Raw genomic sequence first — 20,626 nt, forward strand, 5'->3', positions numbered from 1 at the left:
TGTAAATAATTTTTTATAACATTTTAGAACAAATGGGCCCAAGTCATGGAAATTCAGCATGCTTTTTTTGTAGAGAATTTAACCCAAAACCCATATATAATTTAGTGGTAGGTAAAGAAATTTTCCCATCACCCATCTTCTTGCTTATTGCCATGATTGAGTCAAGTATAAGAAAAATGTAAAGGGCTGTTGCAACTCTCTCTATCTCTTATTCAAGCCTAAATTAATGATGAACACAAAAAGGAAGAAGCTATCGAAACCCAATCAAAGGAGTCAAAAAACTTCCAAGAACCTGCACGATCCAAACCTTCAATACGAACAAATCCCTAGGAAAACGTGAGCAACACGCCACTAATTGATAAAAGATTGAATAAAAAAGGAGGGGTGTGGCTGGGTTGGGTTGGGTTCGAATGTGGGAAGATAATGAAGGAGTAATGATGAAAATGGACCTTTAATGGGTGGCTGGTAATATGTTAAGGTAATGGAAGTGGAATGGTGTCGTTGAAATTAAACTCTGATTAATGGATTGAGAAAGGGAGTTGAGAAATGGTGGCTGAATAATGGGATAATGGTGAAGTGCGATCAAATTCTTGTTGGTGCATATGATCTAAACCCCTTTGAACTGAACAAATGACTTTCAGAAGACGAATCTTGATCAAACCCTGATTCTTATTGTACCATACATCGTTGATTTTCTGTTTCATTGATGTTTTATTCATCTTTGATGCATTCCCATTTCGTTGATCGATAAGCATCCAACCGTGCATTCTGTTCCCCCCTATGCTGTCTTTGGTGAGGCTCATTGCAGAAGAAGAAGAGGAGGAGGAAGGGGTTTGTTTTTCTGAAAATAAAATCAAATGACGCTTTTACCCTCGATTTTGAGGGTTTAAAGAACACATGCTCATTAAACTAACGAAAAAATGGAGGAAAAACGTTTTTGGCCATAATCCATAATAGATTCTTGAGTCTATCAAGAATCTATTATGATCTTGAGGGTGTTTCCATTTATTTTAAATAAAAATAAATTTAAAAAATGGTATCAAACACATGGAAAAATGAAAAATGATACAAAAAAGATCCTAAGTCATGACAAATTCGTCCAGTTTAGTTGTTTCTTTTTTGGGGGAAGTAGTTCTCTGTCCGAGAGTGTGGCCTACGCCAACACTCCCATGTGTCCATCTCCCTCCTCATCAAAACATGAGGGCAGAGGTAAACTCATGGGAGTGTTGGCATAGGCCACACTCCCGGACAGAGAACTTTCTCCCCTTTCTTTTTTTACCATTAAGTTGATTTGCATAAATTGAGTTGAGTAAAATAATAGTAAATTTGTATTATAAAACATTTAAAGAAACCCTTGGCTCATTGACTCCCTTCTCTTGTGCAATGGTATAAACTCAAATTGCATTATTGAGATGACTTATTTGTTGGGTAGATGAGGTAGGAGAGTGTATCGAACTACAATTAACGTTTCAATAAGTTAAAGTAGGTTGAGACGTGTCACTTGAGAGTCCCCTAAAGTTAATATTTGTCCCCTTTGGTGTAACTGGATTTGACTGTAAAACTGGCTCCAAGATACAACAACCTTTGGTTTTTCACAACAAACATTTATTCAATGAGTGTGTAGTTTAAGAGAAAGAGAGAGAAACAAAGATAAATCTGAAAAATATGTATTTGTTCAATGCATTTTGAAGGCCGTCTTTACTCTGTTTATAGGGGAGGATGCATATCTTCAAGGTATCCCATGGAATAGGTGTGTCCATTGATTTGAATAGATAGAATTAAAAAATTTCAATCCAAGCACTCAGATGGATAGGTGTACGTGTCTCTTGGTTCCAATGGGGTTGAATAAAAGATTTCAATCTAAGTGCTATGAATGCACCTATGCAAATGGATATATCTCTTTAAAGAGACATGTCCATTTCTACCAAAAAAACAAGAAAAAAAAGAGACATGTCCATTACATACCATTTGATACTATCGGATCACTAAGATCGACTTTCGCTCCTACTCGACGGGTGGGTCTTGCAACAAAGCTCTCTTATGCCTTTGCACTCGAGGGCCAATCTTCGTCCAGCCTGAGGAAACCTTTGCACGCATCTGTTACCATTTGGAAACTTAGTTAATTAATTAAATCGAAAAGAATAAAAGCTTTGAACCACAATAATATATATTAAAACATCATACCACATCACATCGGACTGCTCCTCATCTTATCACGATACGACTCGGATCGACTCGGTGGACATGCATATGCCTCTATCCTTTATCTTCTACTTCCAAAGAAATTAAATATTCCACACAAAAAATGCATTGTCCAAAAACAAATCTCATGAAATTAAAAAGCAAGTCTTATGGGAGAGAACCGGAAGAAAAAAAAAAAGGACGTATTTTTTATGAAACTTTATTTTATTAAATACATTTAATACAACATCCATAGCATAACAAGCTCTTGATACCAAACAACGCGTACAAAAATTGGTGCATGAGGAAGAATCATGAACCTAAATCACGAACCATCATGATTCATGAAAACTGAAACTTGTGTTTAAAACCCTTTTGAACGATAGTCACATTGTATTGGATTGAATTTTCCGATCCAACCGGGTTACCCGATCCGTCAACCGCTCCACCTGAACTGATCAGTAAGTATGGCTATATCTCAGGAGTTAGGATCGATAAAGACCGAAACCAATCTGATCCAGCCGATCCGATCCCATATTACGAACCATGGTGGGGAGTGGGGAGTGGGGAGTGGGGAGTGATATAAATATATAATTACCCTTTAAATCAATCACAGTGACATTTATGAGTCATACAGTACAATTACAGTGACATTTATGAGTGAGTCAACACAGTACAAAATTTTCTGGCATCATTGGGTAAAGAGCTCTGAAAAGTCATGACAATGTGGGGTACGGTTTTCTGAAGATAACTTTTGGAAAGGAAGAAGAAGGAGGCATTGTGGCAACAAGATCCATTGCCACCTCCAAAGCCCATTAAAGCCTAACAGAGAAGCGGGTGTTCATAGTCTAGATGACATTAATCTATTGGCAGAGTCTCTAGACAACAATTAAGGACGTGTGTACCAGAGATACGTGTTTAATTTACAGCCTAGAAGCGTCGGCATACCCAATAAATGTAGAGATGGGCTCCTATCCTTGGAAGCATCTGCCTAATGAATGCCCAATGAGGCATCCGATAGCTGGCCTGCCAACTAGATTGCCGTGCACACATTTCGGCCTGTATCCGTTGGTTGGCTTGCCTGGCATACATCTCGGCATGTGCCGGCTAGGTTGGCACACATCTTGATATTGGGATATGTGCTAAACAGCTCAGCATTGGATGTCTCATTGGAAAAGGAGAGCAGTCGACGAATATGACTGTTTAAATGGAGGAGTAGAAAATTTGTCGTTGGATTAATACTTAAATCTCAATTCAAATAAATTTTACCAAGTAGTAAAATAAGGAATTATATATTAAGGGACTACAATAAGATGCATGGATACACACGAGAATTCATATTTACATATTAGAAGATAAATTATATTTTGATATGAAATTTAACATAATAGCAATTCTTTATCATTGCACAAATATTCAATGGTAAAAATATACCACATCACATTTTCACGTGGTAAAAACAATCGTACTAGTCTTTACTTAGTTGTCGATGAGTGGGTTGGGATCCTGACATGGGAAAAGGATTCTGTCCAACCATGGTGGGAGCAGAACCATTTAGCCTTGCTACACGACATCAAAATTAGGGGTGGGGTGGTCAATTCACAGGTGGGTCCCAGGTGGTCAATTCATAGGTGGGCCCCACATGTGAAATGACCACCACACTCCTTATTTTACTGTCGTTTAGTGGGGCTGGACCGTCCAACTCCCGCCACGGCTGGACAGGAGCCAGGTTCCTTGGCATGTCCTCATCTACAGACAAAATAGTACGTCATCTAATAACTGTCACCTAATGGTAACTTAGGTGAGATTAAAAATCCGTGTATAAGTGGATCTCAAAGTTTTTTGTTGACCACTAAAATTGCAGTTCAATCCAAGTTCTCTAAATGACAAAACAAGGCAATGAATCTCATCATAAATTTTGAAAAACTATTAGGGATTTGGGAGTATAACTCATCTTTAAAAGCTAATCATTAAGAAAATGATGCCCAAATACATATAAGTCTCTACACCAGACTACTCACATCTAATGTGAAATTATAATTTCTACCTTCCGCATGGAGCCCCATCAATCTTCCCCTCCATGTAGGAGTTATCGAGATCTTCTCCATATCCCCTTTCACGAGAGCATCTAAGATCTTTTCTGACTTTTTCCTCGGAAGCACACTGGGTTTCTATGACCTGAGGCCATGTTACCCCTGATCCAGCCACAATCTACGCTTTGATATGATTTGTTTGAGAATGATTAATGCACAACTATGAGAAAGAAACCAAGCAAATAAACACACACAACACAAGAAATTTAATATAATTCGATACGGATGTCTACATCCACCTGAAAAACTAGAGTTTTTTCCATTAAACCTAAAAACTAGTCGTTGAACACCTTCTCCTCAAAGACTAGTTTTTAAATTCAACACTTTGAAAAGAGAGAGAGAGAGAGAGACACAGGGAGAGAGAGAATTCTTACCTAAGTGTAGAGTGAGGGGGGTAGTGCAATATTTTTCCTTGCTGCCAGGTTAGTGAAGTAAGTTATTTTGGACATAGCAGTAAGTGTATCACAGATACGTACGTGTTTATATATGGTTTAGATTCACTTAAGTCATTGCGGCCACGTACGGTGGAGGAAGACAGCTGTGTTTGGCCGTATGTATGTATGGAGGAGCCTCGGCTATAAATAGGTACAAAGAGATAAGCAAGAAAAGCATAACAGTTATCAAGTTGCTCAGAGAGTGCGAGCCATGGTTTCCAGCAAGAAGTTGTCCAAGTTGTCAGTGATAGGTGTGGTGGTGGTGGTGATAGCAGTGGCGGTGGTGGTGAAGGTGGATGGAAGTTCATTAACGGTATGGAGTGGTCCAGGTTGCAACAACCGTGCAGAGCGATACAGCAAGTGTGGATGCTCGGGAATACACCAGAAGGGTGGGTATGAGTTCACCTATAATGGTCAAACTGCTGCTCTCTACAACCAGGCCGGATGCAGTGGGGTTGCTCACACCCGTTTTGGAAACAGTGCTCGTTCCTGCAACCCCTTTGGTTGGAAGAGTATCTTCATCCAATGCTAATTAATTAATTATAACTAACACTCTTCCTTCCATCCATCCATCCATCCTCCTTCTTCTCTTGTTTCGTGTTTGAGATATATAAATGCAAAATAAATAAAGGCTATATATGGTATATATCATGTACTCATCATGTGATGATGATGATGGTGATGATGCCATGGTAATAGCTAGTATTACTAGTAATAGCTCTCTTGTACCCTGAACTGGAACTCTGGAAGGCTTTCCCTTTTTCTATGTTTATCCATGGCACTAGTAGTTGTGGTTATAATTAATTAATTAAATTTTTTTTTTTTTTTTTAGGTCTAATTCCACTCTGTGGTTGACGGAATCTTGTAATTCAGCATCTACGAACTTTGCTCATTTTCATGAATAAATGTCTTGGTATTAAAAAAAAAACTTGTGTTTATTTTCTTGACTGAAGTTTTCACAAATTTTAGAGAGAGATCAAATATAAAAAAGGATATCGATGTTTGGTCGTGTGTCTCTGCACCAGCGTAGGGGTTGAGGAGCATGTAGAGCAGTTAACATAGATATATGAGATTTTTTATTTCATAGGGGTGTGGTACATAGTTGCACTAAAATGCAGAGCATGCACCTAGGTGATAGGCTTTTTCCTTAAAAAGAAATTGGGAGGGGGTTTTCTGTCTGGCAGTGTGGCCCTGCCCCAATGTGGGGCTAATCGTAACAAGAACCGGAATTTTGCATTCATTAGGAGTGTAGCGGTCTTTTCTCCCTGGGCTGTGTGTGCATGGAACTATGGAAGCCACGCTGCTAGGCAGTACGTGTTATTTTTTCTAAAAAAAAAAATTGATTTCCTTGCAGGAAAAATTTATAACATCTAATTTAATAGAATCCCAACATTTCTAGAAAAAAATATAGTTGGAACACCATTATGTGCAAGGGTCTTATAAGTTCCGAAACTGAAAACTACATTTCGGACTTCTTCCTCAGTAGAAAGGGAAGTTAACCGATAATTAATTATCCTCTTCTATGATTACTGGGTCAAAAATATTTTCAATAAAAAAGGGATCAAGAGGATTAGAATTAATGCAAACAATACATATAAATGATTAACAAACAAATTAGCCATGGAAGGAGTATCCAAAACTTTAATTCCATCAGAGTCCAATAAATATGAAATAGTATACCTTCGAAAATATTGATTGAAAATTGCATAGAAAAATTTCGTATTCTTATCTTCCTCTCCAATATAAGAAACTTTAAATTTCTGAAGCCAAAACAGTTCTTTTGCTTCAAACAACCAAGCTTGTTTAAAGTGTCATGGACTCCAACTTATGATATTGGTCAAGAAGGGAATGCTTGAAATTCTGAAGAATAAGGTTATGGTCAGATCCTAACTATAGATGGTAAAGAAGTTAAAGTTTCATTTTCACTAGCTAGCTATGATTGTTGCTATGTATAAGAATCCATTTCCACTGAAATTTCCAAATACGAATGCTAAAATTTTAGCACCAAACGTATTATCACATGAGAATTATAACTTGCACATTTTGCCTGCCCTAGCAAAATAGGTATTAATGCCACCCCTTTTCTAATTAAAATGTATAATAAAAAAGATGAATTATAATTGTCACAATAGTATGTTATTTTTTCAAACATCACAAACTATACATTTTGCAACTTGGCCAGATGATGTATTCATTCCAATCATTGCATAGCGAGGACATAGTCTAGTTATTAGTCACATGTCAAATTTCAAAGTCTTATTCAATCAAATACCTCTCCTTGTATTGGTATGCATTCCGATCATGTATTCTCATGTATTTGCACTAATTTTTTTGACATTATTATGCACTCCCCAACTCTAAGGAAGAACAGAGGGTCTAAATTAAAAGTATGATAAAATAAATAATTAATATATATCTTGTGATTTTCAAAATCGTTACACTATCAATGAGATGCTACAGAAAAATATCATGGATAGGAAGACTTTTTTTCTTTTGGTAAAATAAATAGGAAAGCTGGGAGGTCATTTTATGTAAAGAGGAGAGAGATCGATAGACATAAAACAAAAGTGCTAGTGTATTCTACTCCAGCTATTCAAAGAACATTTTCCCATCATTGAATTACTCTGACATTTATGAGTCGATGGAAAGTTTTATGGCATCAACTCAACAGGCATCAAAGTTCAACTCAGGACAATGGGTACAAATTGCGCGAAAAGCAACAGATGATAATTTTTGGAAAGGAAGAATTGGCTGTAAGGGATTTTACCCAACACAATCAAGCATATAAGGTCTGAAACTTAACGGAGATAACACACTCTACCTCTTGACGGTTCCAAGAAAATGTTTGATTGTGCATCTACAGCCATTCTTGATCAACTCTAGGAAAATAAGCTACATCGGTGAATATCTCCTCAAAGCAACAATAGCCACCAAGAAGCTTATTGTCTAGCCTCTGTTAATCTCTCACCAGTTCATAATCTTGATGGTATTATTATCCCATAACTTTCCTTACCGTTGAGGGGGGGCTATCTTGTAATTGGATAACTATCTACTCTACCCACCATAAAGTAATGGATTTGGCTCCTCTGTAGCGCGACAAAGTTTATAGTGCACCATCTGACAGCCCACAGTGCTCGGGCACACAGATGGGATGTTGGGCTGCGTGCTTAAGCAATGTAGGCTGTTGAATGTACGCTACACTTCCTGTTGTGCTACAGAAGAGCCCAACCCATAAAGTAACTCCGAAGGTGATGTGACATTTGGACCACATCAGTCAACATTGGTAACCTGATCCATTGCAACCTCCAAAGGCCATTTATGTCCAAATAAAGTTATTTTGAACATATTAAAGTGTATCATTGACAAGTGTTTGTAACAGTTTTGCGCCCCCCCCCCCCCCAACATGCATCAACTCAAACAAATTAATTAAAGTTCATGAGAGTCTCATATATATATAAACTCTCCTCCCCGGCCCATTAGCAGTTAATTAGCATCAGCAGCCTTGGAATGCCATGGATTCGATCAAGTCTTTCTCAGTAATTGTTTTGATTATCAGATGGTGGTGGTGGTGGTGAATGCAAGCACATTTAAGTCATGGAGTGGTCCAGGATGCCACTATTATGCTCAGGAATAATATAGCAGGTGTGCATACGGCTGGCCTATAAAACACAACTAGGGATGGAGGTCCTTAAAAATACTTGGGGTTGCTTTTGGAATTTGGAATCAACAAATCAATTTTTTGTAAGGAAATTCGATACAAAACCTGCAAATGTATCCAAGGATGAAATGGAGAACTTGCTTACTCATGTGGGTAAGGAGATACTGCTAAAATCCGTTGCCTTTTCCCTTTTGAATTATGCAGCCTCACACTTTAAGCTATCTTAGTCTCATCACGATTTTATCCGAAAGACTTGTACCAAGTTCTTTTGGGGCTAGGGAGATATGGACTCTAAGATTCAATGGATCTTGTGGAAGAGGCTCTGTAGATCAAAATCTAAACGAGGTCAGGAAATTAAGCTTCCAAGTTTACAAAATGCAGCCCTCCTTTAGCTAGGAAAATCCTTGTGGGGATGGTAGGCCTTTCATTAGAGTTGATCCTCCATAAATGATGCTACACCATCCCCATGAAAAGCGATAGGCCAAATCCTTGCATGCAAGAAGACTGATTGAGCGCAGCTGCCCCAACACGATTGCTGCTAAAGCCAATGTACAACCCGATTAGAACCCTACCACACTCGCCCCATTACCATTCCAACCAACGAATTCATAAGGCACAAAATCCAATAGTTGGTATTTTTTTTTTCTGAAAAAAGAACGTTGATGTCGTATAGCCCCTGCACTAGCACAAGCGTTTGTCAGAGGACACACAGAAGCATCAACACGGATGGGATTTTAATATTTTAAGAGGAGCTGGGTGGTATGTCTCGGTGTAAGAGACATGCAACCAAGCAACGCTCCCTTCCCCCCCTTCCCTTATATGGGTGTTAAAGGAATCAAATTTTATTAAATTACTTTGACCTTTTTCTCTGCATCACTCCTCACACCTATGGGTACTTTCTCATATGCCCAAAACCAGTTCTCCATCAAAACGTGCCAGATGGTTTCTGGGCAACATTGAAATCTGCAGTTACCGTTGACAACTTTCCCGTACTATCCATTCCCATCACTCCAATTTCTACCTATCCAAACAGGGCATAAAGGAAATGGTCTAAGAATTTCTCTTTCTATAATTCACCAAAACCATCACAATCAAACATTTGGGCTGCTTAGATGCTTACGTATTGATTGATCTCAGAGTTAGGCATAGTTCTTGTCACTGATCTTTATCCTGTCACAAGTGTTGGTCCAAAAAAATTGAAATCCTAGGCCAAAAAAAAAAAAAAAAAAAAAACAATATAAGCCAATTCCAATATCTATAGCTCTTTGGATTGGAGTACAACACTGCACGTTGTGGCACCATCGACCACAAATAAAAAGCCATCACACTTTATAAAGGGTCTTGGACTCACTCTCTTACTTGAATCTCACAAAAATGTTTAGGGAAAACGATTGCCTAACAAACTAGCCAACCAGATTTTTTCCATTTTCCTCCACCATGTATGCAACAAGTTTGGCACATCAGGCGCCTCATATTGATCTGCATTTAACTGTTTCTCTCCCTTTTTAGTTTATCAAAAGCCATATTTTCCAAAATGAGAAGCTCCATTTGGTTTAACATTTATTCATCGGGTGGACCGGTGCTATGAACCATCGATTAAACTGGGTCATTCTACCATTTTAAACAGGTTAGAATCTTAAAATAACTCATCTAATACTAAAAGATTGTCTTTTGCATAGAGGAAAAATTGCAATTGAGTTTCATCTCTCCGTTGGAATCTCAATGGAAGGTAAACAGAAGGAAGATTTACATTAAAACAAATCTTAAAAAATGTGAGTAGTGGATTCGTTGGGAAAGTTGCATGATTTAAGGGAATATTAAGAAAAAGTTTAACTTTTTTCCAAAGTTTTAAATGTTAAAAGGATTAAAGTGATTGGTTAGACAGAAGTATGTTTAATTTTGAAGGTGCTGGACAGCTGGAGTTTCTGTCATCTGTGATAAAATTTGTGGCCTACCCCATTGTCTGTAATGGGAATATATTGAGTTCTTCCACCTTCATCTAGGGGAAGAGGGGAAGAGGATAGTGCTATCCATACCATGAGCATAATTTTTTCTTGACAGAAGAGTAAAATATAATAAGATACAAAGCACTATATTTGTTGCATTCCAATATTTTTAATTGGCCTATTATTGTAGTAATTTAGAGTTAAGATGTATTCATTTGGAGGAGAAAGTTGTCAGTGACAATAAAGCTACGTTTAGAAGCCAAGAAAAAAAAAATAATAAGATAAAAAATACGATGACACAAACATTGAAATATGTGTCTCTCTCCTCAAATTCAAATTTTTTTTAAACTTCTTCTTTTCTTGCCTTTCAAACGTAGCCTACAAGTTAGGTCGCTTCATTATTTATTTATTTTTTTGGTAAACTAACGCTTCATTATTTGACACTTTAGTTGATCAACTCTATACATCTCAATGGCTGAATTTTAGTCTAAAGTAAACAAGGAAAGTTATCATCAAATAGAAATGACTATAAAATACAAAATAGTATTTTTTTTATAATTTTAACTACTTTCTCTACTCATTTTAAGATGAACTTTTAACAAGGATGCTTGTCTGGTCATCCATCACATGGATTTAACCCACATACTCTCACGTGACAAATAGTAAAGCTTTATACCTTACTAAGATCTAATTTGATATCCAAAATTTACTAACTTAATTATTATCTACTCTCAATTCCTAAATTTTCACTTTAATTTCTATTGTCTGGGCAAAAGATATTTTTTTACGGGAATTTTCATTACTACCTCCTACATGAAAATAAGAAGAAAGCTTTCCCAGTCATGGTTAAGAAGGGTTCACCCAAAAACTTAGGGTCATTATTACTCTCCCTACTATTTGTAAATCTGAAATACCCTACCCTAACTTTTTGATATTTTTTTGATTTATGCCAAATGTTACACTACATACCATACATGACCTAATATTATTACCTTATATCATTAATTAATTCCATCATCATGGTAAAGTTTTGTGCGATTTGTTCACCAATGGACACAATTGAATGATTTGTTCATTCCAACAATTGAATACAAAGAGAAAAGTCTAAATTGGCCACATCATTTTTCATAACTCAATCACTTAATCCTCCCATCTTGGATCCTTACTTATGTATTTTTCATCATTCATCACCATTCATCATTTTTTTCTCACTTCATATTCCTGATCCATTTGAAAGAATTACCCCGTAGATGAATCCACAATTATCAATCCAAATTAGAACTGAATCCTGTTAAAAATTCTAAAGACTAACCCTAACATCGATTAACTATCTCAAGCCTAGCCTAGTCCTAGGAAGAGAACTTGCATATTTTCAAATTGGTTTGACTACAGACCTTGTATGTTGGCCGATAACTTAACTATTGGAGTAAAGAACAGGGCTCTACTAATCTTAAATAACAAGGGATTAAATTAAAAAATAATCATTTTCAAATAACCCTAAACAGAAAGGACGGGAACAAAAAACCAAAGGAACAGAAAAAACCAAGCCCCCCAAGGGATTATGGTACATAGCAGCAACAAAAGGAGGATTCAGCCAGCGAACCTGCAAATATGCACCATAAACCCAAAAACACAATGCTTGTGAGCTAAACCTGGGGTCTGGCAGTGATGATAGAAGCTTTAGACTCTTTAATTGGATCCTTTCCACCACTTCTTTTTGGCAGTTGTGAATTAAGCGACAGATTTTTGGTCAGGGAAATGAGAGATGTCTTTGGATCAGAACTTTTCTTGGCCTTGGTTGATGCAAGTTCAACTTTCTGGACTCCTGCTTCCAAATTCTTCTGCTGAAAAGGCAATGAATTGATGTCAGGTAAATTTAGATAATCAGCTAGGCAGTAGTCCCGAAAAATAAATCCCACTAGTGTCATCACAGGAGAGGAAGAATTGATAATTAGGGGTTCAGTCATCCAAGTGTATAACTGTATAATTGTTTCCAACCGTGAATGATATGATCTAATGACAGTAACCATGCAAAATCTTCATGTACTTCGATCCAGAGGAATCAATACCAAAATTAAATGAAAATCCAAATGTTTAGCATATGGAATGCCACGGGGAGAAGGCAAATGCTCACAAACTAATCTAGAAAACTACTGGCACTAGGACCAGATTCTCTTGTAACAAATCAAAGCTGCAGGAGATCTAGGACCAAAAAGACCAAGGAGTGGAGCAGTTGTGATCTCCCATTCAATCTCTATAAATTGTTAAGCAAGAACGAGGATAATTAATAAGTAAGCAGATCCTTTCTTATAGTAACATATTTAATGCGTTAAAAGGACATCCAATTAGCATACCCACAAAAAGTTTGATTTGATATCCAAAAGATATTTCATCAGACTATCCAAATCCAATCTGATAATAGATGATTACTTTAATAACTAATTATGATCATAAATTATAATCAGAGCAAATACATCGATATCTCAAGCTGTGTCCAATTACCATCTGGATGCAAAAAATGTATCCAAATTCATAACCAATAATCTGGATAAAATTCAGAATACAAGAAAATAAATCCCCATGAAATTAGATTTTATACTATCTATTTAAATCTCTACATGGAAACACATGGAATTGAAACTTCATTTTATGTTCCTGAATCCTGAGAAGTAAATTGAATTGCATATCTTGATCTGAAGACTTAATTTTTCTTGAACACAACTGAGGTAAAGTAATCCAAAACTGAACCTAGAAATTAACTGAATAAATAATTATCTTCAATTATATCACATCAACATCAAAGAAACATTCTATACGAATTAGTCTTCCTTAATCATCCAGTCATAGAAGAATGATAAAGAACAGTTATCAAATTTTACCGTGAGATCATTGTTCCTGTACACATCCATCTGCATAGATGAGGACTTGTTGCCCTTCCTAGTATGAAGCGTCTTCTCCCGCTCTTCATAGAAGTTAAAATCATCCAACATTGAAGTTTTAACAGGATAACTCTTGAAAATGGTTAGCATTTCTAATCCTTGTTTCAATTCTATCTGCAAAATAACAAATAATAGGGAAAAATCATACAAGGAACAATTAAAAAAAATTGCATTAGTTATAATAATAACAGTAGTCAAGTTTTTAACCAATAATTATTAATGGATAATAAATAAAACAATGACTATAGATAACAATTGTTAACTCAAACATGGTACATTTACAGAACAGGATTCCTTCGAGCAAGTTCCCAAATATGTATTTTATCTTTCTATGTTTTGCAGCTTAGAGCAATGAATTACTGCACTACATGAGAATAAAGATGGTACCTCCTGAGTGTCTCTACTATATGTCACGGGTTTGTTTTCATTGTTTTCAAGTATGATGTGCCGCAACTGACTATTGGGGACATCCTTTATTATGTGCCACTCTACAGGAAAGAATCCATTCCACTTGTCCACTTGCCAAAAGTCCATGTCTTTCTTGAAATCCACCTTCCCAATCATTTCAGCAACACCTACAAACTGCCCACTTCCATTTACCTGAAGTTACAGATGAGACAGTAAAACTGAGTATCTGACAACAACTATAACATTATAGAATAAATATTGAAATTACACACTGGCAATAATCTACATATTTTCCCATATGTGAACTACAGCAATGTCGATGATTCCCTAGTTGGGTTCCTAGTGCATTATCCATGGCAACATGATCAATAAACATCTCCATGCTAGCTAATGAAGCTTTGTTATTGGTGAGTCTTAGCATCCTGACAAAGGTATCCTACCTGGACAAAACTAGCAACCACTGATCTCCCCGTGCCAATAAAAAATGAAAAGAAAAAGATTTATTCTTGACAGTAGACACAAAAGCCAATTGCTTATTGAATGGTCTATGGACAAAGAATCATACAATTTCAACAGACATTACAAAAAGGGGGGGGGGGGGGAAGGGGTCGTTCTCACCCCCATTCAATCCTTATGTTGCTCCATCACTTCAGTTACAAAACCTACCAGAACCAGTTGATAGGGCTTCAGATAAAACCGAAGCTTTTGTCATTCCACCAGACAAAAATCCAGACCCCCCCCCTCCCCAGCTACATATGCCTAGATGAAAAGGTCAATTTGAATTTCTCCTGCTCTCATGAGTATGGTGGGATTCACAGAACCTCAAACCCCAACAACAATTACTAGACAGTTGTTTGGGAATTCATCATCTGCGACTTCACCTCCTATGGGAATATCAGAGAAAGTCTACCCACATACTTCTTACCACTAATCAGTAAGCAATAACTGAAAACTGGCTCCTAAAAGAACAAAGCCCCTGTTGAATGACAATCACTAAGAGCACAAAATATCAATCCTGGTCGCCAGGGATGAAAAGCTCCTAGAGAAAGAATTGCTGCATACCAAACAATTTATTTTTTATGGAATAACAAAATCATTACAGCATTTGATTTTTCTTTCAACTAAAAGAATCACCATGCATAATGCAATATTTTTGCACTCACCGAGAAGAAAAGGAAAACAGAACACTTTGTGCCTGTCTCACTCGATTTTGTCTCTGCATCATGAAATGCTGCATCCAGCTTCTTATTTCCATTTAGAGTACTTGACCACACATCATACTTGATACTCTTATGAATATCATCTTCATTGTAGGACTTTATTACAAAGAATTTTGCATTTTCATATGTAGTCTTAAAATCTTGCAGATTATATTTGTCGCTTGGAACAGTGAGACCCAAATTATCCTTCTCAGCTGTTGAAGTCAAATGACTAAATTTTTGTGCCCTAGGTCCACAGTTTAGCTCCCTGGAGGGTTCAAACTGTCTATTCTGAGAATAATTGTCTCTAAGCTTAAATTTGTCGCTGCCAGCCCAGGTCCGGCCATTTGGTCTGTAGTTCATGCCACCATTATGCGGGAAGAGCCCTTGCCCTTGGTTAGAGAATGAAGAGAACTTTCTGACAGGATCAAAACCTTTCCCGAACCCAGCTGATTGAAAATTAGAACCCAACTGGGGCAGCACCTGAAGAGAAACAAACTCAAATTACAAAACCAATAAAGAAGAAACAAGTTCTTAAAAACTAAATACAAGTGGTCCACACACACACACACACATACATATATATATTAGAGCTTGGTCTGGTTGGGATACAGATGAGGGAGAGGTTTTTTTCTTTTTCTTTTCTTTTTTTTTTTGGGGGGGGGGGGAAGATGTATGGTACTGCCAACCTTTCGAGGGGGGAGAGGAAGGATTTGGGTGGGTGGGTGGAGGTGGCAGTTGTGAACAAACAGAGAAACATACTCACACAAAGTGGTGGCCCTATTATTCAGTGTCAAATAGTGAGTAAATAATAAAAATCACCTCTAGCTTCTTATAAAAAAAATTGTCACCACCATTTAAGTACCTTATTGAAGGGTTTGAAATTTTGATTTGGAAGAGTCGACTTAGAGAAGTTGGATGAGACTGTAGAAAGACGTGACTTTGAATCCAACGGAACTGCAGAACTTTTGGAATCAACAGAACCATTTGTCTTTATATACTTCAAGTCTTTTGATTTCACAGGGGCAGGAGCTGTAGTAGAAGAATTAGCCTTTGGACCAGTAACTCCAGCTGCAGATCCATTCAGGGCATCCCCAACAAATGTTGAATCCCATGAGTAAGGAGGCATTGCTTCTGACCCATAGGCAACAGGAGGCTGGAGATATCCTGATGAAGTATAGAACGGTTGTTGACCAACACACTGCCCATCAACACCCATCAAAGGCCCTGAAACATATGGGTTATAGCCAGGCACATAATAAACAAGAGAACCATTGTCCGATTGCATACCCTGAGAATAGCATCACAAAAAAGTAAGGACAAGCTTAAGACAATAAGCCAAAATTTTCACTAAGAAGTCTACACAAGATGCAGCTGCACTGCATCTGAAGAATGTAAAACTATGAACATATGTTGCCCCAAACAAGCTATACGATTTTATAGCTATTATATCCATGGACACAAATTCACATATCTTCACAGAGCATACCCATCATACAACAAGAAAAGAAAAAGATATAGAAGTCTCAGGATTCGCTCAAACAGTTCAACCTCAGTAACATAGCTAATGAACTTACTGGGTAAGTCATCTCCGAACCATCTGCATTAAAATAGCTACGGTCATCCCATTCAGGGTATGCCCCATTATACCCTGCAGGATAATTAAAAAAAATTAACTCTGCTTCAACTCCATCAGTCTTAAATGGAGAATTAAATTTTTCCAAACAACTAACCTGGGTAGTAGTAGCCATAACAACTAGTGGTCGGATAGTAAACACCTTGATCTGCAACCGGCTGTTGATCTGTCCCACCTTTGATGCTAGAAGTAGCATCACCTGATGAGGATACGGAAGAAGTCGAATCAGATGGGTTTCCATCTTTTCCAGAAGCCTGAGAGGAAAGTTAGAAGGCCTTTAAAGTGAACACAAGGACCACAATAAGAACAAGGTGACAGGGTAAGATGAGACTAGAGTGTCTTAATACTCGCAACTATCATTGGCCATCGACATGAGAAATATATTACTTCCCAAAACCAGAAAAGTTATGGTCCGCACACAATAACCCAGAAAAATTAAAAATCAATGGATGTCTTTAACAAATATGGCCCATGACAGAATGAAGTACATTAAAAAATTTTGATGATAATTTTTCATCTGAAGCCAACAGCGTCTATACTAGAAAACTAAAAGAGAAGCATTATGGGGAGGAAGAGTGAAAGCCATAATGTCCAACAGATCACATACCACTTCTTTCCCATCCAAATCAGCTAAGGGAACCTGCTTTGGTTCTGCCTCCACCCTAGCTGGATAAATATAGTTAAGGAAAGAAAACGTACTCACGAGTATTACTTAAACAAACAGGAAACCTCTTTTAGCCAATGATGTGAGGGCAGGAAAATCAACAAAGCAGCTACAGTAACCATGTTGGAAAATGTGATAATCACGAGGTTTGCTACACTTCACCAAACTGGGTACTTAAAATTCATTATCATCAATCTGTACAATCAAACAGACAAACCACCTCCCAAGCCCAGTTCTATCAAAATTGCTTCTCACAAAGAGAGGACACTTTCTAGTAATTTAAGACAATTCTGGTTATAGAATAGAAAGTTAAAATCATCATCTACTTCATATGAAGAAAAAATACAAAGACAGCTTCAATCAAACTTTTCAATCAATTTTAAATTGAAAGTCGCAGAAAGAAAATATCTGACTTGGAGGATACTTTTCTCGACTTTCTTCTCACCAGCCATCACTGAAGAAACAAGAACCACTTATTCAGAATTTGAGGGCACGAACTGGGTTCACAATTCCGACCTCTGAAACAGAAGAAACCCAGGAAAAAAAAAATCCAGCTTAGAAAGGAAAGAATATCCAAAACGTAACCTAAGCTAGTTAAATAAGAGTCCTACAAAGTTTACAAATTCAGCAGCTATCTATAAATAACTTTGGATAAATTATATTTAAAAAAAGGTCTTCTTAGTCACAAATACTCTTAAGAAGTCTAAACCCGTAACTGTCTTATTCAATCAAGCATTTAAAAAAACAAAGGTAAATTCAATTATTAGAATAAAAAATCAGAAAGAAGACCCAGATAGATTTCTTCATATCATACACCACGGCGTAGGATTGCACGACCAGAACCAAATATCACGTGGAAATACGCTTGATGCACAATGCGCACAAGGCTCTCTGGAGAGCCCCAATACGCTTTAGGTGTACAAGAAAAGATTCCACTCGTCACAAATAGATAGATACAAACAAGATTCTCCCAAGAAAGCGATTCGTAAGCAATATTAAAATATTAAAAAAAAAAACCCTAATTTCACAATCAGTAAAGGTGTGGAAATTTTCAATTAAATAACAAAATAAAAATATTGGAGATATTACGCAAAAAAAATATTTTCTCATTAATTGTAAATAACAAAATCAGATTTTTTCATCCAAGGTAGAGAATTTCCAACTTCATTTTCGAGGGGGTAGAAAACAGAAAATTTTCATGTTTTTTTCTCAGGAAAAAATAGCTCCCCTCACTCTCTCTCTCTCTCTCTCTAAGGATTTATGCGCAAAATTCATATGAAAAAACAAGCTTTTTCCTTCGAAAAGTGTGATAATTTGCTCTACAGGAAAATTCGAATTTCAAGTTATTAGGGTGAACCCAGAAATGAAGAAATTTCTACGCGTTTTCACTGTAGGAAAGGTTTTCTGTCCCGTTCTCCTAACAATTTTTGCACTTAATCATTTAAAAGAGAAAGAAAGGAAACGAAAATCGGAAACAACAAAGCAAGAGAGTAAAAAATCCAAAAATTCTGAACGAAATAGCGTTCTTGAGCTGAAAAAGAACTATTCTCTCCCACCTTGAAGCAAAGATCTTCAATGCTTTCAAAGCAAGAAAAACACAGATTCCAACATCAAATACACTCAATTAGAAAAGCGAAAACTCCACCAAAAACTTCTTAAACAGACAATCTCAAAGTTTTCTACATAGATAGAGTTGGACTCCGATCTCTCACTGAGAAAAGAAGAAAACCATAGCTAAGAATAAGCAAGAAAACCACCTTTCAAGCTCCCAATATTCACTTCAGATCTAACCCTTCAGCTCCGGATCCTCTCTTCCAGCACTTCACTGACGAACACCAGAGCGAACAAACACCGGGAGAGAGAGAGAGAAGAGAAGAGAACTTGTGAGCTTAGTGAAAGAAAGAAAAAAATGAAGCGAATGTATAACCCTTGATTCAGATCCGACGTTTAATACAACGTCCTGCTTTCATAAGCAAGAAGTATGGACCGTTAGATCAAAAAGCATAGAGGGAAGAAACAAAACAAGGGCGGGTAAAGAAAATTAGGAAACGAAGATTCAAAAAGGAAAACAAAATGGAAAGGGAGATTTTTTTGGTTAAAATTACCATAATGACCTCCATTGACCTGTCCCAAGTCCCAAGTCCCAAATCCTCTCAAGGTCAGAATTTTGGATTGAACTCCTCTCCAAGGAGCCCAGCACGCCCACGGAGCATCCAGCCATTGGGCTGTGACACACACATCCCTAGGCATGCACCGAGATGTGTGTGGCACAACCCAACCCCTGGATGCCCCTTGGGCACTCCTTGGGCGTTGAGTTTCTCAGCTCCCTAGAGAGCAGCCGGATCCCACAATTTAGGACCAGAATCGAGAACTAGGGTCAGCTTCTCCCAAGTCCCAGTGGTTTCAAAACTGATAGACATGTTAAGAACCGTTAAATCTGGTATACATTGTGCATAAACCTTAGTTTCGGAATCTGTTTCTAATGAAGTTTTAGATAAAATAGCAACCGTTATGACTATGTGCATGTTTGCTCGGGAGGTCCAACATGTTAGGAAGTGTTGTTGATATATTGAATTGACATGCGATAGCTAGATATGGCTTCTTGAATTGATCCATGTTAGTCACATGTCACGCTCATTCTTCACTGTATAACAGTTGCTTCCATGAGAGACAATGGATTTACGTCTCCATCTACCTATAACTAGAGTATCTGCTACAAACATGATCTCCAATATCAAAGGATCCCAAATTTGTCAACACTGATTCTTTCTTCTCTTATTGATGTAAAGAGTTCAATATTCCTATAGATTATTTAAACGAATTAAAATCCTCTACAGTATTGACGGGTGGTGGTGCACATCCGGTGGCACAATAGGTGGCACAACAGAGGCCATATGTGCCATGTGTGTCACCTGGCCTCTGTTGTGTCATTGGATGTGCCCTGTCGCCCCGTCGGTACTACAGGGATCCTGGTCCTTATTTAAACACACTAATTTCAGGCAAAGTGTTCCTAACTTAAGAAATATCAACATAAAGGTTATGTGGATCAAAATCGAGTGCTACTAGTGTATGCATACCATCGCACTAATACTACATTTGGCTAAGTGTGTTCCCGTTGAGGTTATCAAATGGCCTATATATTTATAGAGTTGGCTTGACAAACCTATTGAAGATCAGCACATAGTAATAACCAACAATGAACTACAGTCTCAAAGTACAAGATCCCATCTCCAACTCATAGAGATCATGATTCAGCTATCGTTTATATCACTTACGCTTTTGTAGTATTATATATCTAAAACACCTATTTATTCTTTAGGGAAAAGTTTGGGCACGCCATTGGTGTATCGTAAACTAGCGCTCACTTTGTTTATCTCTTTTTCCCCACCTTTGAAATAATCCCCATGCCACACCCCCCATTGGTGATGCCTGCTAACTTATTGCACAGGGCTAGTGTGCCTATCCCTC

General features: G+C 37.4%; 1 protein-coding gene across 3 annotated transcripts; it reads right to left on the reverse strand.

Annotated features, from left to right (window-relative positions):
* Positions 1-11,777: 11,777 nt before the first annotated feature.
* Positions 11,778-19,020, reverse strand: LOC122667439 (YTH domain-containing protein ECT3). 3 transcript variants are annotated; one of them, XM_043863706.1, is made up of 10 exons: positions 18,916-19,020; positions 17,583-17,676; positions 17,102-17,160; positions 16,592-16,748; positions 16,436-16,509; positions 15,724-16,149; positions 14,823-15,341; positions 13,639-13,851; positions 13,192-13,365; positions 11,778-12,156 (listed from the first exon to the last, which is right to left on the reverse strand). In XM_043863706.1, the coding sequence occupies exons 2-10, from the start codon at positions 17,608-17,610 to the stop codon at positions 11,959-11,961; spliced, it is 1,848 nt and encodes a 615-aa protein (XP_043719641.1). In that variant the 5' UTR covers positions 17,611-17,676; positions 18,916-19,020; the 3' UTR covers positions 11,778-11,958. The 3 variants fall into 3 exon arrangements, with proteins under 3 accessions (XP_043719641.1, XP_043719643.1, XP_043719644.1); XM_043863708.1 differs by having other exon boundaries at positions 18,938-19,013; XM_043863709.1 differs by having other exon boundaries at positions 11,778-12,149; positions 13,185-13,365; positions 18,916-18,963.
* Positions 19,021-20,626: the final 1,606 nt, after the last annotated feature.

This window comes from Telopea speciosissima, chromosome 7 (genome assembly GCF_018873765.1).
Source record: "Telopea speciosissima isolate NSW1024214 ecotype Mountain lineage chromosome 7, Tspe_v1, whole genome shotgun sequence".
Lineage (NCBI taxonomy): Eukaryota > Viridiplantae > Streptophyta > Magnoliopsida > Proteales > Proteaceae > Telopea > Telopea speciosissima.